The sequence below is a fragment of the Ixodes scapularis genome, unplaced genomic scaffold (assembly GCF_016920785.2).
Source record: "Ixodes scapularis isolate PalLabHiFi unplaced genomic scaffold, ASM1692078v2 PGA_scaffold0__279_contigs__length_252992795, whole genome shotgun sequence".
NCBI classification, from domain to species: domain Eukaryota; kingdom Metazoa; phylum Arthropoda; class Arachnida; order Ixodida; family Ixodidae; genus Ixodes; species Ixodes scapularis.
Genome location: NW_024609835.1, coordinates 103,204,947 through 103,230,926, shown reverse-complemented (window position 1 = coordinate 103,230,926; position 25,980 = coordinate 103,204,947). Strand labels below are relative to the sequence as shown.

Sequence of the window (25,980 nt, the reverse complement as noted above, 5' to 3'; positions counted from 1 at the left end):
AAACACTCTACAAACATTAAAATCATTAAGAGCCTGCTCAAGCGTCCGATCAATTGCTGCTAAAAAAATGTTGCATAGTATAGGGGCTACGCACGAACTAATGCATATGCCTTTCTTCTGTAAATAAAGTTGATTGTCAAAGGAAATAAATGTGCTGTTAAGGTACGCTTCTAGTAAGTTTAAAAAATCTTCAACTGAGACTCCTGCCGTATTCTGGAAAGAAACAACTCCATTTACGTCAATACACTCCCTTACTGCACTAAACAATTCACAGTGCGGGACTGAATAAAACAAATCTTTAATGTCAACTGAAAAGGCGTACCCTATGCTCTGGTTTTCCTGAAAGAAATCAGCCGCCTCATCTGATCTCTTTGTGAGAAAAGGGTCTGTAACCTACAAGCATTTAAAATCTATCAAGAGAAACTGACTTGCAAGTAACTGCCACGTGACCTTTTCACTCACAATAGCCCGAAACGGCACACTCGGCTTATGTGTTAGCGAGCGCGCGTGCAAGATCCCATTTCATTTACGCTTTTGCTTTAGAACAGTTACTGCTGCAGGCGGCGGGCTGCAGTCGCACGCCATCCCCGTATAAAAGATTCGAAGGAAATAACCAAAATAAAGAGTTGACGAACGCGCGTGCAAGACGCCATTCGTTTTAGGCTTTTGTTTCAGAGCAGTTAGTGCTGAAGACGCCATGGAACGCCGCACGCGCGCGCCTTCGCCACGTGCGGCGTCTCTCTTCCCCCTGACATTGAGCAATGCCGCGCGCTCTTCTGCGGCCATCTGCCAAAGATCGCGACACTGTCCTTATCAGTTGGACTTTAAACCAGCTGATCGAATTTGACTTTGCAAAGAAGTACGACCCTTACCCATTGACTAAATGTTCCATTTACCGTAAAAGCTCAGCCTTCTGCAGTCATAAAGCAATTTTTAAAGTTGTTCTTTCAGGGCCCAAAGAGGAGCCTGACTGCCGCAGTTGGCTTGGGGTGAGGCAGACAGTTTTGACCCGTGGACTTGCCTGCGTGACTGATATGTGAATAATCACCAAATTGTATACACGGGAAAGAGTGAATGAAGGTAAATTATATGTGAAACATCTGAGTTTAGGCTCTAAGATATTGCATAGCACCAAGTTAGGTGAAAAATGGTTAGCGCTACAGGGGAACAGCTCGGGCAATACAGATGATAAATTTCAGTTGCAACCGTGTAAATGGTGATTCAATAATGACTCCCTGATTTGAGAACGGCAAGCGGTCTACAGGCAGTAATCACACCCTTTTTGAAGGTCACAATCATCGAGGAAGTTGAGATGTGCAATCCAGACTTCAGAATATTCATCGTCAGCACGTTCTGATAAATGAACGCTGGTGCACGAGCTTTGTCTCATTGTCTAAATAGTGCTGTATTGACCTCCTTCTATCATAAATTATAATTTCAGCTTGCTATGTCTAAAGGCAATGTTTATGGGACCGACAATAAAAGCGAATGACATTTTAACACACCGAGAAAACATATTTTACAACGATAAGATTAGGGATGCTGCGAACCACCCTAGGTTCAAATTCGGAAGGATTCGATATTTTCGAACCGAACTGATGTTCGATTTCGAAAAGTTTCGATATTTTCGACCGTAGGGAGGTTCGAATTCGAATATTCGCAACTTTTCAAAATCGTGGGGTTTCGAAATCAAAAAGTTCGAAGCTTTCACGGTTTCGGAAAGTTCGGGTTCGATAATTTCGAATATTTGTTTACTTGAGGTTCGATAAAGTTTGAAGATTCCGAAATTTTTTAATATTAAATTCGAGAGATTCGAATGCTCCGAATTTCTTTGGATCTAAAATTTGAAAAATCGAACGTTTCGAAGTTTTAAAGACATGAAGGTCGATAAATTCGAAGATTTCGAATTTCTTTCTACATAGAGTCCGAAAAGGTCGAAGGTTTCGATTCTCTTTTAATGCTAAATTCAAAGAAAAAAAACAAAAAAACTTCGAAGGTTTCCGATTTTTTTTTAAGTCCAAGTGCGCAAAGTTCGAAGTCCGGTTTTCATGTTCCGCCACAGTTTCAGCTTCAAATAACGTATTCACGCCTCACTGGTTTTCACGAAATCAGGTTTAGAAAAGTTCGGGTGTGATATTTAGACTGCGCGAAGTTGGTCAGACAATTAAATGAGACGACGAGTGCCCCGGATGTGCTGGAATATTTGCCAGTGCAGTGACGTGTAACAATAGAGCAGTAATTGTGACCGCCAGCCGGGGGTGGTCATTTACGTGCATTACGAAGTAGTGATCCTACGAACGCACTGTTTAACGATACTCATCCAGTTCGGAACGGCCAGGGGCAGGCGGGCGGTTGAGGTTCAGAAAAACCTTGAAGTTATCTGGCAATCTGCCCCCCTACCCCCTTGCACGCTGGTAGTAATCCGATCGAACGCCGCCCGAGTGACGCTGGCTATACACGTTTGCAAGTCCGGTCTCAGGGTGCCGCCATCTTTCTCAGTGTGGTGCGCTTGGGAGCGGCCATAATCCGATTTTGAACACCTTAGCAAGGCTTCGTAATCGGATTAGGTCGTGTCCAAGCGCACCCCCGCGAGCAAGATGGCAGCGCCCTGAAGCCGGACTTGCAAACGTGTATAGTAAGTTTAGTTTGTACATGATGCAAAATCCTGAGACTGGGAATGAAATTTCAAAGAAAAAGTGTAAGAAGACAGAAAAAAGGGGACAGGACAACGTCTCAAACTCAACTCAGCTGAAAACTCAGCTCAGGACAACGTCTCAAACTCAACTCAGCTGAGTTTGAGACGTTGTCCTGTTTCTTTTTTTCTTCTTCTTACACTATTTCTTGCGAATTTCATTTCCAGTCTCGGGATTTTGCATCATGATCAACATAGACTAGCCCCCGGCCTGCACCTTGACCATTTTTTTTTGTCATTGCTTTGAAGGTGTATTTTCTGGGGCGGAAGAAACGCCGAGCAAAAAGCACAGAAGCTGACTCAACTTGAGGTCGAGGAGCGTTTTATTATACCAGTGGTGTCGGAAGAGGAAAAACGGGGGGGGGGGGGGGGGGGGAGGGGGGGGGGGGAAGGGGGGAGCTCCAGTCTCTCCCCCCCTCCCAGATATTTCGGACTGTTAAAGAAAACAATACGGGGAAAGAGGGCATGGTCCAGCTTATTTTAATCTGAAATTAATGCATATGTATAGCTACTGTGGCTCTTCACTGCATAAAAGATCGCTTAGATGGGGCCGGTTCTCACATGCAGCGAAGCGCTGATGTAACGCTGCTCACGTGCCGTGGGGTACGTATCATATGCCATGAGCAACAGTTTTGACGGTGCGATACAAAGCTGGTGAACGCTCCCGTCGGCACGTGCTTAGCACGAGGTCAACGATATGCTTGTTGCGCTCCGCTGCATGTGTGAACAGGCCTTTAGAAACTCGTTTTCAGGAGGCACTACTCGTCACATGCTCGGTGGCTCGAAAGTTCAAAGCGATGTCTTTTCGACCTAAATAACTGTGCCATTGGTAAAAAATAATCAATAAATAAACATAACAAGAAATGCAAAAATAAAAAGCTGGAGAGAAAAAAAAAAGCTATCAAGAACCCGCCGGAAGTGTTGTATTCTTACATATTAAGAGGCCAAGAACTATGAAACAAGTTTCTCCTACAAAAATGTGTACAGGCCAAAAGAAACACGTCCCAAAAACGTAAAATGAGAAAAAATTGTTTTTTTTTATGACGTGCTGAACTTTGTTAATTTTAGAGATCTTCCCCCATGAGTTAATTTATTCCTCAGCGTGAAAAAAACAATAAATATATTATTTTGTATTCTGCAGATGGTAATGATATGTACTGTCTCTGGTGTTAATTTAAATGCGATACCAAAACAATGTAGGCGAAAAAAATTACCAAGTTTAGGACATAATTGTCCGTAGGTACATGTTTGGATATTTATTTGAAACTCGTCTTGAACAACAAGAATCATATCGTAAGACGATACTCACCTAAGCTATATATAGATCATTCTTAAAAAGTTTAACATCTCTACCATAAATAGCTTCGGCTAGGGTGCCTCAATGTCCTTCTGTTTAGGGTGATGCCATCGTTTGTAGTACCCGATGCCGACAGCACGCGCTCACAGGCAAAATACAAAGAGATCGAGGAAACTAAATGTCGCCGTAGCACAGTCAGCGCCACGAGCACGTGCAGAAACACGCTCTTTCACGCGCTTCAGAACAAAAAATAAAAATAAGCTTTCGAAACAAAATGGCCAGATGTCATCACCCCAAGCAAAGCGCACGTGAAGGCACCCTAGCTTCGGCAATAGCGCGCTTCAAATATGGCACAAATGACAATTGTCAAAAACCCGTCGTCCTTCCTCGTTCCTTCGGGAATCTTTTTTTCTAAAACCAAGCATGCCAGATGATTGAAATAAACGGCATTGTCTTTCGCAAGGAACGCGTCACCCCATGTAAAATTGCGAAAAAAAAATTACGAATGCACCTCACTGCTTGAATCCAAATGAAACAGCCCGCCGGTCTTTCAAAGTTCGACGAGCTTCGAACTGTTACCCTAAAAGTTCGAAGTTCGTCGAACTTTTGACTTTTCAGGAATCGAAAGTTCGACAATTTTCGAATTCTTTAGATTAATAAGTTTGAAAGTTCAAGAATTATCGAATTTCTTAGCGTAGGAAGGTCGCGAGTTCGAAAAGCTTCGAACTTTTTAGTGCAATAAGTTCGAAAGTTCGAAAATTATCAAATTTTTTAGTTTATCAAGTTCGAAAGTTCGACAAGCATCGAATTTTGCAGCGTAATAAGTTCGAAAATTCGAAAAGTGTCGAACTTCCTAGTGTAATAACTTCCAAAATTCGACTTCCGTTGAATTTCTCAACATGGAATGTTCGAAAATTCGAAATCTTTCAAACCTTTCGAACCGCTTGATTTGATCATCGAAACTTCGATTCGAAAAAAGTTCGCGGCATCCCTAGATAAGATAGAATACACACAGCAGAGCGAACGCAGCGTGCTTTTGTATTCCGATGAAAGCCTCTAGGAGTATGACCAAGTAGCACAGTTCTTTGGTCCAATTTTTGTTTTTGTGTCTGGTGATCTAGAGCAATTAAATGCCCGAACAAACCAAGGTCGTGCCATACTTGACCTTCTTTGGCCAGAGTTCGGGTGTCTTTGCCCTAATCCGCCAAACGAGTGGCAAGGCTCAACGTTATCAGTGGAAGAGTGGCTGCTATTTGGCCTTATTTGGGCCTAAATCGTCAGACAAATCTCAGCGTTAGGATTTACTTCTGCCTGTTCTATTCAAATTTGTCAATTTTTGGCCCCAAATAACAAAGGGAGTGCCAGATTTAGGTTTTACTACTGGTTCTTTGCCTCGCACATGGCATCTTTGGCTCAAGTCTTGCAGTTTGGCGATTACGTGGAGAGTCAGAGAAAAGCCATAGAAACGCAAAACAAAAATTTTCCAGTAACCAACGAACTAGAGCGAAACCGGATTAGGCCCGCAATAGGCCTCAAGGATTGCCAGCCTTGTGCTAACTTAGGCGTTTTTGTGGCTTGTTATCTGGTTGGAACAATAAGGTTCCTATTGTTCACGTCTTTTTATATGCTGTCATTGTCTTAGAGACAATAGCCGCGGGTAGGTAATAGTGAAGCACAGGACAAATAATCGATAAGAATATCAGACGATAATATTTCGACCAGACGAAAAAAATGCAGGTTACGGCTACGGTATCGTTACTCACATTCAGGGTACAGATGCTGGCCTATGCAGACGTTTGATATTTAAGCAGCTGTATTTTTCTTTCTACATTACTCAACGAGTATCATCTGAATACTCATTATGGCGAGTTCTATGGTACTCTCAGCACTGTGTGTCTTCGCTATCGTGCTGGCTGCAAGTGCGGAGGACGCACTTTCAGTCATCAAGGTGGATCCTTGCAAGGGTACGTGCTGCTATTCTTTTCTTGGAGTTTGGAAAGAAAAAGATTACCTGACAATGTAACCTGGCGTATATTTGAATGAAACAACAAAATCACGAAATAAAGCCATCTGAAATGAACGTCAGAGCGTGTGTTAACTAATTACGTTTTATTTGACTAGTCGCTTTTCTGTTTGTTTAATCCTCAGTATAATATTTACTGTTTTATTTTATTTATTTTAATTATCAGTCCCTTATAAGACTATGATAGCAGAGGGCATATGCATATTTCATACGAAAAAAGACAACGAAAACGAAAGCACACACCTAAACAAGAGCTAAATTTGTCGTGCAGGTGCTGCAATTTCAGACTAGTATAATTATTTTACACAGGTAATATCCCCCTTCCTGTGAAGATATTCAATCGGAGGAAGATATGGCCTGTTTTGTATTGTTCGTTAAACAAATAAAACATTAAAAAATGTCTTATACAATTAAAAATATTGAGTCGCATAAGATTGGCATTAATTGGAGTATAAATATATAGAATATTTTCTATTTATTTGCTACGCGACAAAATAAAGAACAGAAATACGCTGTGTTGTGAAAAGGCGCAGCAATATTTGAAACTCCATAATTATTTATTCATTTTTTTTTTGCATTTTGCCTTCGATAAATTTTTTAAGCTGTTAGCCGCTGATAAGTATACTCTAAACTTCTTGATATTCTTTGGTCGTATGTTGGTTTTAAGGATATTTCTTTTAAAGCTAGTCTAATTTTGTGCCTGATTGTTTACAGATGGATCGACGAACAACGTGAAGGAGGTCCGCATGACTCACTGCGGGTCTCTTCCATGCGTTGTTAAACTGGCAGACAAGCCTCGCTTTGAAGTTGACTTCGTCGCAGGTGAGAAAATTTACTGCACAGCTAAACACTCCAAGACACTAACGAAACCTCGTCTACAGTCATTTCTACCTTGTAAAATTTATTTATTGTTGAATACTGCTATTATTTCAGCTTTATCTCCAGTACTACGTCAACTTACTATTGTAGCAGCGATTTAGACATGTTTTAGTCTCGGTATTTATTAGACTGCTGATAACCGTGTACACGCCTTCCGTAACTTTTAAGAGGGAAATATTCATGTACACTAAGATAAGAGGGATATCGTTCTATTGAACAATGAAGTGTCTGAATTTGTCACGTATTTTTTTGTAAAATTAGGAAGAAGACAGTGCAAGGCGTTCACCTTCAACTGCTAGTGCCCGGACAAACTCAGGAGAAACTGATAATTCACAAGGAAAAACAGCGTAGGCATTTAGTTTCTAAACACATTACTTCTTACTTTCTTTACTTTTTTTTACTTACTTTCTTTACTTTCTTTACTTTTTCTGCAGTTTAAGCAAAAAATGGTGCCACATTTCCCAAGGAAACCATATTGCTCACAGGATGGGTCTCACCTCGAAGATAAACTATTTTCTGCACCAGAGTTTGTGATCGTAGAGATATCGCTATTTGCTGGCTCACAAGCAGGATAAGAAATGAAAACATTCGTGGACTGACGCGCTAGATTAAGAAAAGGATTTCTTTTTTTGCGTTTCGGTAGTGTTGGTAACATTTACAGTCAAACATAATTTCTGGTGTGATGTTACGGAGCAATGTGCCACTCAGAATTTCACACTCATTGGTAAGTGGTAGCCCATTCAAATAATCGCTGTTTTCGCCTAGGTGAAAAAAACGCTTGAAAATGTATACGCTGACGAAATAAGCTTTTTTATTACAACGTAGCCAATGAGGGTGTCTAAGACAGGTAATGGAGCGATTTTTATTTGCGATACATGAAAACTGTGAGCCCAGGAATCAGAAAATATCGTCATATGTCGCACGAAAAAAAAACACAACAGGAATATATACTTCGTGGGCCAACTGTGCAAAGTATCACGATAGCTAGCGCAAATATGGAGATAATCATGCCTGAAGAAGGCGAACAAGGAGGACAAAGGACAAACTCAGATCTCCAAACTCAGCTAGGTAACTGGTACGCGGCCGAAAAAGTCAGCCTGCTCCCGGTGTCAAACTAGGGATCTCTCCATTTTCCAGTGAAGCGCTCTACAAACTGCGCTTCACTGGAAGCGCAGTTGGTAAACTGGCGAAAGAATGGCGCAATGGGATTATCGCATTCTTGTCCAGCTCGCTTGCATCTTTGCATTAATTGCAGTATTAGCGCGAATTTCCTAAGAAATATAGAGCCATATAATGATCGAGGGTCGGTCGGTACCAGCTCCCAATGCACACGATTATGTTCGCACTAATACAATAAAACTGAGTAGCAATGCTTATATAAAAAAATACGTTTATGCTTGAAGGGGGTGCACATTGTAAAATTAATAACCAGATGTCAAAGAGGTGCAGTCTGGTGACGGACCAATTCTGTTACCCTGTTTAGAACCCTATGCGAGATCATTATTTTAAACACTCGTGCTTCATATTTGAAAAAAAAAAAATGTTGTTAAGACGTCGGCGAAAAATTTAGAAGTTTAGCTAAATAAATAAGACGTGTGTTTTTAAAGTATATTGCACCACTGTGTCGTTAGCCAGTATTATTTCGCAGTTACCGGCCTCCTGACAGCCTGAAATTCGGCATAGACAAAAAAAGTACGGTCAAATTTACTCCCATCTAACAATTGCTGTCCCAAGATAATTCGAAGCAGTAACTGTGATATGAAAGCCTTCGTGGTCGCAGCAGGTGAACACGAGGGAGTTAATTTTCATATTTTCCCTCGTTTTGTAGAAAGGAACTCCAATGTGATGCGCCTCAAGGTTCAAGGTCAGATTGGATCACTGAAGCCGGAGAATTTCCCTGGCTTCAAGAGCGACGCGTGCAGCCAAATGGGTGTTGAGTGCCCACTTGTGGCCGGAAAGCAGTACACTGCAAAGTCTCAGCTCACGATGTCTCCCACATTTCCACCCGTACGTGTTTGGACACATTTTTTTATTTCGACGTTTTTTTTAATATATGCCAAGTTTGCAAGTAGCTTTGCCCTGGGGACTAGTCCAAGAGCACCCTAACGACTGCAGTATTGTTATGCCCATTGTTGGTCCCATAAAAATAGAACGTGCTGGTCATTGACCTTTAGGGTGATAACTCCACGATGGGCTCCTGCAACATGTATAATTTCTCAAAACGGCTAGGGAGAGTTAGATGTCGAGCGTATATTGGTTTGCCCTCTAACCTAATTGTACATTCTGGGATGATTTTGGGTGTATTGAGGGTCCAGAAAAAACGAAAACTCCGTCCGTTGCAACAGACGTTTGTGGCACTGACTACAAAAGCTAACGGGTTGTCTTCCACAATAGGGTTAGGCTCTAAAATATTGATGCCATTAAGTGATGCACAAATATATTTATGCGTTCAATATACTTGAATTCATATGGAAATAGCTTAATTAGGCTTGATACAATATATAAAATGTGACCCCTTTCTAATTTTAGTGTTTACATGTGACAGTAACAGTCAATGAAGTATACAGGGTGATTGGCTTCAAACAGATTACTTTAAAAAAGGTTGTGACAGCTGGATATGTGCCACCCTTATCATGTATTTATGTCGATCGGCGAATGCGATATGAGGGGATAATCGTCATGGCATGTGAGTTATTAAATGAATTTCGTCAAGTAACTTATTAAATACGGGTTTTTGGGGTTATGTTGCAATTGCAGTATTAACGGAAATCGCTATAAGAGTCCAGACCAATTAAAATAATTTTCGGTCATGCAATAGTTTTTGAGATATTAATTATTAAATGTTTACACTTTTTAGCACAATTTAAAAATAGCCCATAAAAAGAGCACCGAAAGCCTTGTCCAAAATGACGTTTGGAAGAGTGACGTAGTCGAATAAATAAAACAAATAATCACTACGTCGGAAGGGCGTTTGATCTTGGGGGTGCGCCGACGACGCAAGTGACGACGTAAACGAAATAACTACGCCACTCGTCTAGCATAATTATGGGTCGGGCTTTCGGCTCTCTTTCTGAGCGTAACGTCTAAATCAGTCTTACGTAAAAAAATCATCAATTAATATCTAAGAAAAAGCTATGAAATTTTCAGCATCTTTCAATAGGACAGGCCTTTAATGATATTTTTCGTCAATTCTGTTATTGCAACATGACCCCCAAAACCAGTAAATAAAAATTTCCTTAAGAGAATTTAGTGAACAAGTCAACTTAACATGAACATTATCGACTTACCTAAAGTCCGTCGAGCATGATAATTACACGGCGAAGACGGCGCTCGTCTAAATCTTATCCCCTTTAAAATATATTCTTGTTAAAATAAAACCCACTATATACAGCATGCTCTGGCCGTAACGAAAATAGCACAATAGCAATTTAAAAAAGGTAATCGTAGTATGAATTACTGCATAATATTGAAACTCTGGAATCGTGTACGCTAATTCGTAATGTTATTATATACCCTTCTAGCGTGAGCAGCCCATAAGGACATCGTAACACTCTATACCAATTGACCTTATTTTCTACTATTTGAATTTTCAGACAAAAGTAAAGGCCATTTTTAAAGCTGTGGATGAGGGAGGAGAGCTCTTCTGCTTCAGTGTTCCAGTAGAGCTGAAGGGCTAAGCTTGTTCAATTACTCGAGACAAAATAAAATTTGATTGATGTTAAAGCTTGATCGCAGTGACTTATAGCTTTGACTCCTGAGGAGCGGATTGATATATGTATCCATGCCTCCGGGTTTCATTGAAACCATCATATTAACTAAAAGGAAAGAAAAAGAAACATATGGACATTGCAAACGTTTGATTGTCATCCGCGGCAATAATGATTTTTCTCTCGTTGTACCCACCCGTTATGAAATACTCCCCTGGGGGTCTTTAAGAGAAGAAAGGGATTGTGAACTTATTGTGCGTGCCCAAAACAGGAGAGTATCAAAGAGACGTTTCGCTCATAACAAAAACACAAAGAGAAAAGAGACTACTTTCCAACACACTGCCCGTCATGTACCAACTCTACCACGCCTCAGTTTTTAATGCGAAGTGAAGCCGGCGTTATCTGATATCTGTAGCAGCGAAAAACGGCACCTAAATACCCATTGGCTGAGAGCAAAATCACCTAAATATCCATTGGCTGAGCGAAACGGCACATGAATTTCCATTTGCTGCAAAGCGGACACTCCTCAGAAATAAAACGCAAAGAAAAACACAGCAACGCAGATGCTTCGTTACGGACGCCGCCGTGAAGCCGGCGAGGTTTTCACCGCGCCTGCGCAGTGGGGGAGCGTGGTGTCACCGTCGGATAGCCACGTGAAAAAGAAAGACGTGGTGCGCTGCTTGTAGGAATGCGCTGCCGTGCAGGAATACTTTCGCATTCCTACATGTAAGCAGTCGTAAGTATATTTGTCGAATTTTCTTAAGAAAGTAGCATATTAGATGCTAATAATTTAAATTTAAAGAGTTCTGACTAAAAAAGTACTGTCTAAGTAAAATGTACAAGAACGAGTAAATAATAACAAAGAAAAATAATCTCGCAAATAACCTTATCATCGAAATTTGCGAGCCACTTGATGTCTGGCAACCTTCCTCTCAGAAATGACACTGATCGAGTACTAGTATGAGCGCTGTCCACTTCACTGAGATTTTTCACCTCTACGATATCAAACGCTTATCGGGGTGCACCCCTGAAAATCAACATCACTCGTTATCATACTCTTTAAATTCGTTATCATTCTCATCGCGTTATTATTTTCTTAAATATGCATATCTGGCGAAAATTAAGACGTGCACTTTTGTTTACATACAGTTGGTGTGTCAACCCGGTAAAGATGGGTTTTATTTACTGAGACTTCACCTGTACTAGAGCGCACCACTCCTGTGCATTTATCGCGCTTCGCCTTTGTATTTAAACTAAACCTTTTAAAATCACTGTTTTGACTAACGTCGTGAATCACTCAAAGACTGAAATTTCATTATTTCAACGAATAGTGTAGGCTCTGCAAAATTCACAAGGTTAGAAGGTAAAATAAATCAAGACAGAGGAAACGCGGCCTCAAAGCCCCACGCGATTGCAAAGTGTCGATGAGTTGTTGGCCTGAGCACTGGGAGATGGTGCCATTGACATGGGAGGCATCAACGCTCACTAGAAAGGGTGAGGGCAACCGCTTAATTTCATTTCACTCTAAAAGGAAGTAAATCTACTGCTATTTTACTAATGGGGCCATCTGCAAGAAGCTCCGTAAAACATTCGCTGGGTTATGGTAGCCTTTGATTGTCCACATAGCTACAAAGTTGTCCATACCTTAGTTATTATCACGTCAGCAAAACATTTCATCGGGCAATGCGAATCGCTGTTTCTCCAATTAATTTTGATTGGCTCGTCAAAGATGTAATTTTATTTATGCAAACTTCTTCTGGCCATTATATTTAAACTATTTCAGCATGCATTTTTTCTTGAAATCAGTGATAGCTGATGTATTAACTAATCCTATTTTGAGCATGGAAAGTCACTTTCAAGTAACATAGCACAGGCCTTGTCAAATAACTGTAGCAAAGCTTCAAGTGAAATTTGTGAAGGTAATTACTAAATGCATCTAGACAGTAAAGTTTGAGTAGATCGATATTTCTATGCTCGTCGTTTTACGCAGTTCCCAGTAGACAGAGTAACAAAGGCTCAATCAAGAAAAAGGTATCTTCAGCGCAGTTTCGCACCTGTGACTGTCAATACCTGTCACACAAACTGTACTTTTTCTCTAATGTTTTATAAGATAATTAAATTTAAAAGTTGTTTCCTGAAGATTGTTGTCTCATGAAAGTGCAGCGGTACTGGTGTCAACACGTTCGCCAAGAATTTAACAGAAATATTTTCTAAATATTCACACCTTTCTGGCGAATTCTAAAGGTGGCGCGCTAAACAACTCTATATATTCCTGAAAAGCTGCGGGATTCTGTTCAGTTGTATTGTTGATGTCTCGGAACAATCAAGCTGTCTCTTTTAAGATGCACATGAAAATATTAAGAAAAGAAAGATGTGCGCAGCCTTCAACAAAACAAATGGTTAGGTCACTGACTGTAGCTTACAGTCAACAAAAGGGGTCATATATAGGCAAATCGAAAATGAATGCATTGATAACCATTTCCTGTTATTAAATGGAATGTTACATAAATAATGCGAAGACGTAATCATCAGGAGTTCTTTTTCGAACTGCCTCTACTCCTATCTGCGTATACCCAACGTCTAAATTAAAACTCTTCTGCAAACGATAAGCAATATTCATAAAACAATCAATGAAGAAGTGTCTTCTTTGTTCCCTTAACCAACTCCTAACGTAGACGATTTTTTTGTTTTTTTTGCTGCACAGAGGGTGTTAAGAAGGTCTTCTTAAGTATCGGGAAACGGTGGAAGTCGCAGGGCGCCAAATCTAACTTTCGAGCGATTTCAGTCCCTCAAGTGCATGCTGTGCTGCTTCCCTGCCAGAGTGAAAAAGGCAGGGCGTGTCTTTCGGACATCCGCCGTACGCTTTCCTGCGCGCAATCGCTCGAGGTGCACGAGACACCGAAGCGCTGTCAAAGCTGGAAAACTCGTATTGGAGGCGGGACAACCGAGACCCTTCTATCTGCCGTTCCCATCTTGTTAGTTACTATTATAGCAATGCCGGCTAGCGAGAAAACGTCGCACTTTTTCTACGAATATATATTAATCGTTGTATTAGAACTCGTGGTCTAAAGCTTTAACGTTCTGAGTTGATTGGTGTCCTTCGTTTTAGGGAATAAATATCCATTAAAAAATTCGGATGTTATAACTTTTTCATTTGAAATCAGTGATTTGACCTTTTCTGTTTAGAACAAGCCTTTATGGCGATATTACTTTTTGTCGTTTCATCCCTGTTTCATAAAGGTGCGCCAACGTTTTGTTTCCTGTAACCATGTTGTGAACAAAAGCTTCACATTCATGTTCGTAGTTTAACGAAAGGCTCTGTTAAATTTATGGTCTTCGAGTTTTTTTTGTTTTAGTTTTTTTTTATTTCAGGTGTCAGCATACGAGCTACACGTCTTGTAGATATCTTCAGATATCCGAGGAAAGCAATATTTCGACATGCACGCTTTCGTGAATCGCCTCTCTCGGCCGCCATTTCTTCCAAAGTGATATGGCAGCCGGCAGTATTCGGCTCGTCAACTCGTTGTCTGTGGAAGTCATCAGTTAATCACACGGGTCGGTCAACTCTTCTTGTTTGTCACATATCTTCAAAGTTCCCGCCTTATCAGGACGTAGCAAGGCCCCCCCCCTCCCCCCCCCCCCCCAAATTTTCCATTTGGCTGGGGCCTCTTCTCCCCACTCCCCTTCATACAGCATTTTGTCATGGGCGCATCCCCCCCCCCTCCCCCTCCCCCCCCCCCCCTCCCCCGGCCCCAAACAAAATCCTGGCTACGTGCCAGCGCCTCATCATTTTCACATATTTTGTTCCAACGCCGTACAATGCTCCCATTAACGCAATGATCATAACCAGTTGATTCTGTGAAGGTTCAATGGAGTGGTTCCAACTGCACTGCACTGGTTCCTACAGCACGCGGCTCAAGTCGCAGCGACGGAAGTCCTGCACAAGATTTTATGTCTCACAATAGACAAACATTCACTGTGACGACTGCATGCTAAATAAGATTTTAAGGGAGAATCTACACAACATTTTACCTCTTGTCGCGGGTCAGCGTTGCCAACTTTTTTTTTTTTTAAAGGAATATCTGTGAGGTTTACAATGATTTTCTGAGAGGGCTTGAGAGACCCTTTAGGATACCCTAAAATGTCTATTCGGTTCACCAGGCTCTTCTAGTAGGTCCGTGGGGCCCATTAATATATTTTTCTGAGGTGCGCGTTCCCTCAGGATTGTTCTAAAAGGTTTTTCTTTCCTTCCAGGGTCATTCTAGAGGGTCTGTGAAACCCCCTAGACTTTATCGGGAGGCCATAGTAGAAATCATTCGACGAGGGGAGTGCGTAAACGTGCTGTGTTAAATAGGTATTCCGCATCGGTGACGCGAGTGCGTAAACCTGCCGTGTCGCGGTGTTCATTGGTCCACCTTCAGACGCAGTAGAACGAAAATATTGCTTTGGTCAAGAATCATTGAGAGAAAATGATTCACACATATTGCCTCCCCATTCAGAGTCAGATAGAAGTTTATTGAGCTAGCTTTATCGAACGAGCTCGCCTCGAGAACTCGAGAACTCGTTAGTTGAAACCCCCTGGCCCAGCATCCCAGAGGCGCAGCCGCGCGCCAAGCAGAGCATAGTAAGCCAAGCCGCTCCGAAATTTGTACCATATCCGACGGACAGCACACTACAGTGGGCTCGTACGTATGGCTTACTGCGACTTATTCTTTCTATCACCATCCGCATATATACAGCCTTCGTATATTTACAAATCCAAGGCCCATCAGTGCGTGATAGTTTCTCCTGAACCGGATATAAGCGAGTTTGCGAGCGACAAGACGAGCGACGGCGACAGCGAGGAGAGGAAGCGACGAGCGATGGATATTTCTCACTGTCGCTTGTCGCGTCGCTCGTCGCATCGCTCGGCTTTTGGATTTCTAGGAAACGTCGCTCATCGCCTTGGTCGCTTGCTCCCGTCACTTCCATGCTGTTTGCCTCGTCGCACGACTTACTGAGCGACGGCGAAGCGGGTCGCTAACGCGACGAGCGAAAGGGAGAAATTTCTGGTGCTCGTCGCTGACCCGCATTGCTTGTAGCCGTCACTCGTCTTGTCGCTCGCTAAATCACTTACATGCGGTATCGTTAGGCCGTAAACTCATTTCACCGAAACATACAGCCCTAAAAGTGTCTTCCAGTTTCTAATATTGCGTCAATCTGCCCACTGGTCACAAACTTCCCTTTGCATGGTTCATACGTTAGAGATCGGAAGACACTCTTCGAAGTGATACTTTGAAGCCTAATCTGAATAGCAAAGTAACTGCCCCATTTTTTTCTAGAAGACATCCCTATCTCGTGAGTTTCTGAACCACGATCCGACTTCACACCAGGACCCGAACTCATCACGGAGCTGGATGGCGTCAAGGCGGCCCTCACCAATGCGCCTGTCCTTGCAGTGTACGGCCCAATTGCGAAGCATCAAAAATCTCAACGGGCGCCTGAAGGTACGGTCTTGGTGCAGCACTTGTTGAAAAGCATGCCCTCGACTGGCGTTTAGAGGTGTACAACTCATTAACAAAATATGAATCCATGTACTCTTAGACTGAGAAGGAAACTAGAAACGGTGTACGGCTGTGAAAAGTTTCATGAATATTTTTTTACGGCCGGAACCTTTGATTACAATATCAGAAAAATGTCTGGGGACATGCCTCACAGGTTACGATGCCTGCTCTTGCGAGTCATGACGAATGGCTATGTTCCTGGGAAACTTCTTGTTCTGGCATAAACGCTGACTAGAGCGTAAAGCCCCTGCAGCCAGGTGGAGCCGGACGACAATGAAGGCATCAAGGGCACCGCAATTTCACTCCGTTTCATGTGGTAAGCAGAACAAAAAGCTAAAAACTTGTACAAGGGCCGAACTCAAGAATACTTTCCTAGCTCTGAATGGCGGGCAACAATGTTCACGCCTCTGTACTAATTTTCCAATTTGGAACATTAATGCGGTAGCTTCGGCTGAAAGTGTACAAGCTGCACAATGTGACGTTTGTAGGAGACACTTTTTAAACCAGGGCTCCAGAACAAATGGCACATTGTCGCCTCAAGCAACGTCACACTTCATCACACCACAAGGTCCCCGGGCACAACAGAGTACAATAAACCAAAAACTGAAGCTCCTCCATATATGGCCAAGTGGTGAAGTGGAGCGTTCGTTGAAAGACAATTTGTACAAGGACAACTTATAGAAGGTTTATCAGATAGAGAAATTTGTCATAGAACATGTTGTCACTGGTTCAACTCGCCAAACACCGAGAAAACGGTGGCATGGAAAGTTCATGCGAAAAAATAATGTTTCAAAGACCACCCGATGGTTACTTTGACTCGGTGGACATTTCGACCCGATAAACATTTTAACTCGTGGGGCCTTTCGATCCGATAAGATATTTCGTCTCGATGAACATTTTCGCACGCGTCTCACGTGACCTGTTGGAAATTTCGACCCGATGTGCATTTCGTCTCGACGGATAATTGGACCAGAAACCCTCATTAAAATGGTCTCTTGCAGTATTGGCTAGAAATAAAGAAGCTTCTCCCGCGGCGCGAAGCCGATCTGTTGGAGGGCAAGCAATAGTGATTGTGCCACTCGCAAGCATGAGTGACTGTCCATTCTAAATTTGGAGGTTCGTCAGATATATGGAGGTTTGAAGTATTTGCTTTCCATTGTTTCGATTTTGGTCCAAAACAACAAAAAACTATATTTTTTTAGATAAAGTGCTACAGTGTCAATATATGTCCAATGATGTAACACAACTGTACATATCTGCACAAAATGTGTTCGCAGTTCGCTTAAAAAGAACGACGCTTGCTGTTTCCACTCAAATATGCACGAGCGTTGGTATGCAAAAAACATATTTCAGTTTTCTATCGGTATACACTGTTACATCGCGCAGCTCGAACTGAGGTTTTTTTTTTTTTTCCAGAATAAAAGTAAAATTAAAATAAAAGTGGTAAAAAGATGTTATGAAAACTTGACAAAATGAAATAAGAGGATGTGTGTTTACTATATAGATGTTGTCGGTATCAATCCCTGCAGTGCCCTGTATGGTCCATAAAATTAAGCAGTCTGGGCTGGCCATGTCTTCGTGTCCTAGCGTGCCCCGACTTTGCCCCCGTCGTAAAGCAGCGGGGACAACACCCTGCCTTTTTCCTTAAAATTCATTTTTACACAGCGTAAAATTATGTTGTTGAACTCAATCGCGCTGCGATTCGTCCCAGTGAAACGTTAACCCTGAAAGGTAGTATCATCAAAGGCGATAGCGCAGTATTTGTGCATTTTTGAAATGATATAACCACTGTGTGTCCAAAAACTTTAAGTTCCGATTGTGAACAGACACACAAAAATGCTATAAGTGCCGCGGATGGTAACACTATAAAAACGTTCACCTTACTTGAAGTGTTTTGAAAGTGTTGGCGAATGGCAGGGAGAAGTCGACTATCAAATAATAATTGAGGACATACAAGAGGAATCAAATGAACGCTCTCTTTGTTCAGTCGCGTTTATAGTAATACTCGACAGACCTGTCACTATCAAAATCGTTACACACATATACGTACCGCCTCCGAGTGGATAGTAAAGACAGGGGCTCACTTCGTTTTCAAATTATTTTGATCTTAGTTGGACATTGTGGTCTAAATTAACCAATAGTCACCATCTTAAAATCTCACATCTGAAATGTGTTGGTGTTATTTGGCGACTGGGTAAGAAACGCGCAAGGTGACAAGTATGATTGGAATTTTCCGTAGATATTTCATTATCATATAACTGCTGAACGAAAAAAAAATACAACTTTTTGTCCAAGTGGAAGAAATCTCCAACATTATCGTTACTGTCACTGAAGTCACATATCCGGATTTACAATCTTATCTTAACTATGTATATACCACGGGTGTTGTGTCGTTCACATATTCTTTCCTTAACAAAGTCCGACAATTGTACTGCGGATCCCAACCTACTCAGCGGAAAGATATGAATGAAACAAACTCCGCGACAAAGCAACGCGAGAGTTCGTATGCTCGGCGGGTAGGAGATGCTTTGTCCATAAGCATTAATCTGGATATCCCGGGGAAAATGCAGAACGAACAAAAGAAAATTTCCGGAGGAGGAAGACAAATGGAGCACCACTTTATAACTGCCATGTCAGGAAACTCGATTAGCTTCCCTCGGGGCAGATAAAGAAATAAAAACGGTCTGCCCGACACTGATGCTATGATCGATATCGGCTTTGGAAGCAAGCTTTTTAAATAAACCGACGCAGAACGAAAAAGACGATGACGCGAGGGCATAGTTTTGTTACTTATATTTTCACTCTGCTTTCCGATTAACGGGTAATATATTTCTGAATGCACGGCATAAAATGGACGATTGTTTGATACTATAAAACGATGATTGTTTGATATTATTAAACGATAAAACACAAGGTTTTTTCCCCAGTCCGCCTTAGATTAAACAGCTTTACATGAAACTTAAAAGTCAGTGCTTGCTGTAATTTTTTCTTAGGTTATAGATTATAATATTTTATGCAAACGCAAAGACCCCGCCTTTATACTGGGCGTCCCGTTTTAACTAAAACTGATTTGTTACAAAAAAGTCGTAAAGTATGCACTAATACGGTTTGTGCAGGTGACTTATACGGCCAGGAGGACATTATGTGGTGGCTAATCTTTGCGATAAGTCAACTAATTAACTAAAATTATATAATAAACGTTTTAATTAGTGAAAATATGCATACCGTTCTCATCAGAAATTTACTGAGCGTCATCGAAAACCACACGATCAACCTCTTCTTAGAACGACTTGAAGCTCGTGGGAAACTCAGGAGCACCAAAGTTATCACTCGTAAAGTACCCGCAAAGCTAGCAGTGGCGGAATGCCATGATAATCTAACCACCCAAGCTTTGCCAAAGCTAGCTTTGCGCCTGCTGCACGAGGTGGTGCGCTGCCAAGTTGCCCACGAGCTTAAAGTTGTTCTAGAAAGAGTTGATCTAGTGGTTTTTGAAGACGCTCAGGAAGTTTCAGATTAGAGCTATATGTCTATTTTCGCAAATTAAAACGCTAATTAACAAATTATAATTAATTAACCGGCTTATCCCATAGACTAGCTACACGCATAATCTCCTCCTTGCCGTAAAACTCACCGGCGCAAACCGTATTAGTGTATCTTTTACGAATGGTTTATAATAAATTTGTTCGAATTAAAATGGTGCACTCGGTGTAAATGTACGGCAAAATACACAACGGACATTTTTAATAAATTTTAAATGCGATATTTTCTTCCTCTTCGCTGGTACAAATTTAAAAGAAAACAGCAAATTTATCTCATTTGTGTTTTTTTTTTCTGCTCTGTATTACCTTCGTTTGTAAATAAAGTACGACATTAGTTTTTTTTTTTTTTTTGCATAAGTTTATGAAATCAAAAAGCGTTTTAGGTCGTGATTCATCTGAAGGATATTTTAAACAAACATGGTAATTTCTGTCTGTTGCTGCAGTTATGCACCTTATGCGCATATCACCTTCATCACGAGCGCAAAGTTTTAGAAGCACCGGCTACTTCTCGAAAAATATGTTAATGAGCCCAGATGTTCAGGAGATCTGGGCATTTTCCTTTTTTTCGTCTATGGCACTTTTTTTAACGTTTAGTGTTTCATTAGTAGTATCATGGGTGCCGTGTGGTGGTGCGGCGAGCGCTTCAAGAGGGTCATGCTTCCTGCGCGATAGCAGGCCTACTTCTCTCCAAACGCTTCTAACTGAATTTCTCTTTTGCAAGTCTGATAGTATAAATTAAAAGTTGAAAACCCCGGAACCCGTCAAAGTTTACGATCCTCCCATGACCGCTCGCTTGCTCACTAGCCACTTTACACTCTACGAAGTCTAGAGCGCCTTCTTTTCCGCAAAGCGATCACTACAAACTACATACCCGGCGAATAACGAAAATAAAAATATGTTAAGACCTAAAACACACATACACACACACGCACACACACGCACGCACGCACACATGCTCACACACACGCGCACACACACACGCACACACACACACACACGCGCGCGCTCGTACACGCACGCACGCACGCACGCATGCACGCACGCATGCACGCACACACGCACACACGCAGAGAGTCGGCTTTGTGGCAGAAGGCATGAAGTTTAAAAATCCTCAAAGCAAAACAGCAAGCACAGCGACTTTGTGCTTTCTTCTGACGGAGGCTTATTGCGGAGAAGGCGTCGTGTAACCGAGATTTCGGTTGCACTTCAAAAGATCCCCAGGTGGTCCAAATTAACCCTCAGTCCTCCACTGGGGCGTGCCAGATGCCTGTCGTTGGTTTGGCACGTAAAACCCCCAAATTTGACTTTTGATTTCAAGCACAGCGACTTTGTGCATTCTTAAACTTAATTCATGCTTACTGTCACTGTGCTTGCTGTTTTTGGGGGTGTTGAAATGGTTTTCAGACACGTCATTGGCCACGAGCTCCCTCCTTTGATTGTAGCATGAAGGTAGAAAGCTTCTGAATGTAACGCGACGCCACCGGAAGCGACGTGGAGAGACGCGACCCCAACGATGACCGAAACGACAGGTGTTTTGGTCATCATTGGGGGCGTGTCCCTCCACACCGCTGGCTTCACCTCTGGTGGTGTCATGTCGCTTCCAGAAGCCCATACCTCCATAGATTGTAGTGATTGACTCTTCCAAAAGCTTTTCAAAAAAAAAAAAAAACGAGATTTTTCGGATTCTTTGATTAACTCTTCCAAATGCTTTGCGAAAAACGAGATTTTTCGGATTCCTTACCGCTCATTCACACTGGAAGCGGATCCGCGTTCGCAAAGTGGTTGCGAACGCGGTTGTATGAAGATTTAGCACAATTGCACGCTCACTCGATGGCATCAAGTGCGCGTGCAATTGTACAGGATCTTTACACAACCGCGTTCACAACCGCTTTGCGAACGCGGATTCGCGTCCAGTGTGAATGAGCGGTTAGAGAGCGGGTTCAGTTTAATGAGGTATATGGGTTGTCCAAAGCGGATCTTGCTCTGAAAAATTAGCCAAAAAACTCGGCGCCTGCACAAGTAAACTCCAACTTTTATCAATGGTGCACCGTGCAGTTCAGTTTTACCGGGTGAAATTTGCAAACTCAGTTCCTTGTAGTAAAAAAGAAAATGCGAGCAAATAATTTGCCAAAGTTCACGTTCGGCGCCTTCGGAGACGACCGAGTTACCGATATTAGAGAGCCTATTGTAGAGACGGTCCATCTCAAACCATTGGAGGGTCTGCAATTTAGTGGCGGCCCCCTCCCGCGCCGATCGGTTGCAAGTGCGCGTGCGCTGAGTTGTGGGCGGAGAGGGGGAAAGCAGGCGGAAAGGCGGAGACGCTTGCAGACGACCTCATCACCTCCTAGCAGCTTATATTGCACACGCAGCCCATAAACCACGTGACCTCGATCGAGCTATTTGACACGTCCCAACCGATGCTATGCGTCAATAAACTGAGGGAGAGTAGGAGGCGAGAGCACGCCGGGACGTCAGGAAGGCGAGGTCTGGTTGGAAGTATTAGTGAGTTGACCAAAAGCTGCAATCTTAGAAAAAAAGGGTTTGCATAGTTCATCTTGAATAGAGGAACGAGTCTGACACATATGTTCCTTCATAAATGGAGCAACTTTGTTCCCTTCAAGAAAGGAGGAAAGTTTCTTCTCCGTCGAACCTGAGGCACATTTCAAAATGGCGGCTCCAAATCAAGCGTCTATTGTAGGTCCTTCCGGCACGCCATCGACGTTCCACCAGTTTCACCGCAACGGAAATGGTTCCGATAGTCGCCGGATAGGCAGATGCCTCCCGTTCACTCACGGTCTGCCACTGCTTGGTCGGCAGCACTCGGCAGAAAAGCACCGCGTCGACAGCCTAGCAGTGACCAAGCCCACCCAAATCGAGCCGACAGTTCCACAGAACGATGAGCACCCAATGACCACAGAACACGAGCTTCGCACGTCTTATATTTATTGGCGAATCCGGCTACCCGTGCAGGTGAGGGAAAAGATCTCCCCAAATAATATTTTGCGTCCTGAAAAAAAAAAAAAACAATAAAAAAATACTAATTTGCCGAAACGGATCGAGCCACAATGGGCAGTCAATTTCGCGTCACTTACCCGTGCTTGTTCTCATATCGCAATTACTCCGTCGCAAATCCCACACAACGAATAGGAGCTCTAGGACCGATACGAAATCCCACCCTACTGATACGGTGGGCCGAAGGATTCTCCACAACTCGCCAAAAGTATGTTAAGTATGCTACCGACCGACACGACCCTTAGGCGCCTCTGGCGAAAGAAAATACGAAGACAGTTGCACCGTCCACGGCCAGATGGCGCGCACAAGCATACTCGAAAAGCAGTGGATATATAATATTATCCAACGTTCAGTGGCGTACCTACTAGTTTTTAAAAGGGGGGGGGGGGGGGGGGGGGCAAGCCAGACCCCCCCCCCCCCCCCCGCTCTCACAGAGCCGGAAGGCGGTGCCCTGGGTATCCCTTGGTCCCCGGCGGACAGTGTTTGGCCTTTTCAGTGGCAATTGTTTCAAGGGGTGTAAAACACATGCCTTGCCCCCTCACTCTGAGAACTAGAGAGGGGGAAGGGTGCAAGCGCCCTCCTTGCCCTCCCGGTTTCTCCGCCCATGCCACCGTTAAACCAAACTCCTCCAGGTGGCGTTGTTACCGTCCAATTCGATATTTTTTAAAGAAAAACAATGTGTTACTCTAGTGATACCCAACACCTCACGCTCCCCATCGCTTCGCACTGGAAGTCTCAACGCGCATACACATGACGCACACAGTGCACCAACAATGCACTGAACAACATAGACGCATACATGGCAACGTTTCAGAAGTGCACACGTACATGACACACAACCCAACCCCTCATCACTGAGCCCATCGGTTGCACCAGTGGTATTATACCGTTCGGATTTAAGGCACCTATTTCCGCATTGACTGCCAACGAAAAAATAATATTGAAAAAAAAAAAAAAATTACTGCTTTCGCACGAAAGTCTGCTGATAAGAATGTTTTTAAACGTTCGAAGGCATACATCTCCAAGTAGAATGTAACCTTAACCATGGCAATTTTTTGTGTAGTCGAAAAAACAACCCAACCCGCCAACACACACAAAAAAAAAAAAGAAGATGCGCGACGAATACGCGGGTATGGGTGAGCGCTGGTGCGCGCTGATGTGTCAGCTTCCCAGCGTAGCAGCTCCGACCGCGCAGAAAGGCGTCGGGAAAGCTCAGAATGACGCAAGCCAGTCTTGTTTTCTGGTGCTAGTCGAGATAAAAAAAACAAGAATAAAGGCTGAACCGCATGTAAGTGATTAAGCAAGCGACGGTGACAGTGACGAGAGTCGACGACGGTCGCTAGGTATTGGATTTCTAGAAGCCGTCACTCATCGCCTTGATCGCTCGCTCCCGTCGCTTTCATACGGTTTGCCTCATCGCGCGACTGACCGCGAGCAATAGCGAAGCGGGTCGCCGTCGCTTGCCCCGTCGCTCACCGAATCGCTTGCACGCGGTTTATACTTGAGAAATCACCGTCGCTTGTCGCCGACTCTCGCCGCTTCTGACGTCGCTCGCTAAATCGCCTACATGCGGTTGAGAAATGAATTACGAGCGCGCGGATAGCTTTGATCAGTGCTTATAGTGCGTGAGAGCTCGAGTTTCTTTACTTTAAAATGTCGTGGAGCGTTACGGTGACGCGTCGACGATCGCTGCAGTACGTTCGCGCGAAGCTCAAGTGTAGCACCAGACAAAATGGGTACCGCAGGTTCTCACGTCGTAATTTTTTTCGGGGTTTCTAATTATGGCATTTCTGAAGGGAGATTGAGGTAAGGAAGCTAGAGGCACAGGTATTCGAAACGTGCCATTAGGTTTTCATAATGCTTGTCTGAGCTAGAGAAAACCAAAACAAGGCAGCGAACCTCCAGCTTAAAGGGGCACTGACACCCCAAAGGTCGTATTCTTTTTTATTGTCTAAAACGATGCAAGTTGTAGTCATAGACCCGTAAAAAAAAAAAAACCGCATCGCGAAAAAAAACTTCCCCGCGCGCGCGCGCGCCTTTTTATTTTTGGCGTTTATATTTCCCGCGCTCACCTCCTTGCTTCTTTTGATCGGTGACGTCAAAAATCAGGAAATTTAGAAGCTTTGTAGGCGACATTTCTATAACATTTAATAACGGCAATCATAAAACATGTTTTTTAACGGAATGACGAACGCACTACGGCCTTTCTTTTTGAAATACCAAAAATCAAATTTCGGTGTGATGTTGCTTCCTGGATTTGTGTTCTCCCTCGGAAAACTTGGCGGCGATCGAGCAGCGGCTTATCGCCGAGTCGGGGAAGAAACCGGTTTTTACCCGCGCCGACTCCCTTCTATCCCGCCTGCCGACCTCCTCCTCTCTTCGGGTCGCGGTAGCAATGGCGCTTTGCTTCACAGCGTGGTGCGGAGGTCCGAAAGAAAGTCGAGTCGCAGGAGACCGCAAAATTTGACTCACTGCACTGGCGCGGATCGCGCGAGAACTTCAAATTCGGCATTTGGAAATTGCTTTTTAATTCACAAATACTGAATTCCCAAGTTTCGAATTTTGAGGGTAATGTCCTGGCATCATTTTCAATCGTTTCGGATAATAAAATAAATTACGATTTTGATGTGTCAGTGCCCCTTTAAGGTTTTCTGCACTGCGTGACAGTCCTGGCAGCCTGGCATCTTCCAGTTACGACTCTTGCTCTAGGTTTATAATTTCCCGGTATACATTCCTATGTCGATTTAGGGGCGGGAGATCAGGCGATTTTGACCTTACCTTTTAAACTCTGCTTGTGCAACCTTTCAAAGGTACCAAAGCATGGCCGCATTGCAAGAAGGAACAGCCAGGATGTAGTCATGCAGTGTTACAGTTACGTGTCTTATTTTTGTGTTGTTTACCAAGCAGGGGGTTCAGTGTTTACACTCAGTACACGACTCAGTACTTCCCCGAACATTTTTTGTCAAGTCAATCTTTACTTATCACCCCGTCTCAATCACATCAATCCTCTGTAAAATTGAAACTTCTCCTTAACAGTGTTGTATTAAAGGGGCCCTGCAACAAGTTTTTGACTTGTTCTTAATTTGCACCATACCTGAGCGCACTGAACGTAGTAACTTAATAAAACTTTATTTTCTCGAATTTAGCTTTATTTTAAAAGTTATTGGCAAATTGAAATTAGATAAACAAGCAAAAAACAACCTCCTTCATGACGTCCTTGATCGCTTGAGTGGACGCGAAATAGAGGAGGGGTAGTGAGTTCAGCGAGCGCTCACGGCTGCCGCACTC

At 43.0% G+C, this 25,980-nt stretch overlaps 1 protein-coding gene across 1 annotated transcript; it reads left to right on the top strand.

The window, feature by feature from the left end:
• Positions 1-5,757: 5,757 nt before the first annotated feature.
• LOC115310413 (NPC intracellular cholesterol transporter 2) lies at positions 5,758-10,614 on the top strand. Its single transcript, XM_029968785.4, has 4 exons — positions 5,758-5,953; positions 6,727-6,834; positions 8,720-8,898; positions 10,485-10,614. The coding sequence occupies exons 1-4, from the start codon at positions 5,851-5,853 to the stop codon at positions 10,566-10,568; spliced, it is 474 nt and encodes a 157-aa protein (XP_029824645.2). The 5' UTR covers positions 5,758-5,850; the 3' UTR covers positions 10,569-10,614.
• The last annotated feature ends 15,366 nt before the right edge of the window (positions 10,615-25,980 follow it).

Excerpts from the sequence above, each read along its gene's own strand:
- LOC115310413 (XM_029968785.4), top strand. The coding sequence starts at position 5,851 with ATGGCGAGTTCTATGGTACTCTCAGCACTGTGTGTCTTCGCTATCGTG. Across the intron at positions 5,954-6,726 it reads CAAGGTGGATCCTTGCAAGG|ATGGATCGACGAACAACGTG; the intron begins GTACGTGCTGCT and ends GATTGTTTACAG. Across the intron at positions 6,835-8,719 it reads TGAAGTTGACTTCGTCGCAG|AAAGGAACTCCAATGTGATG; the intron begins GTGAGAAAATTT and ends CTCGTTTTGTAG.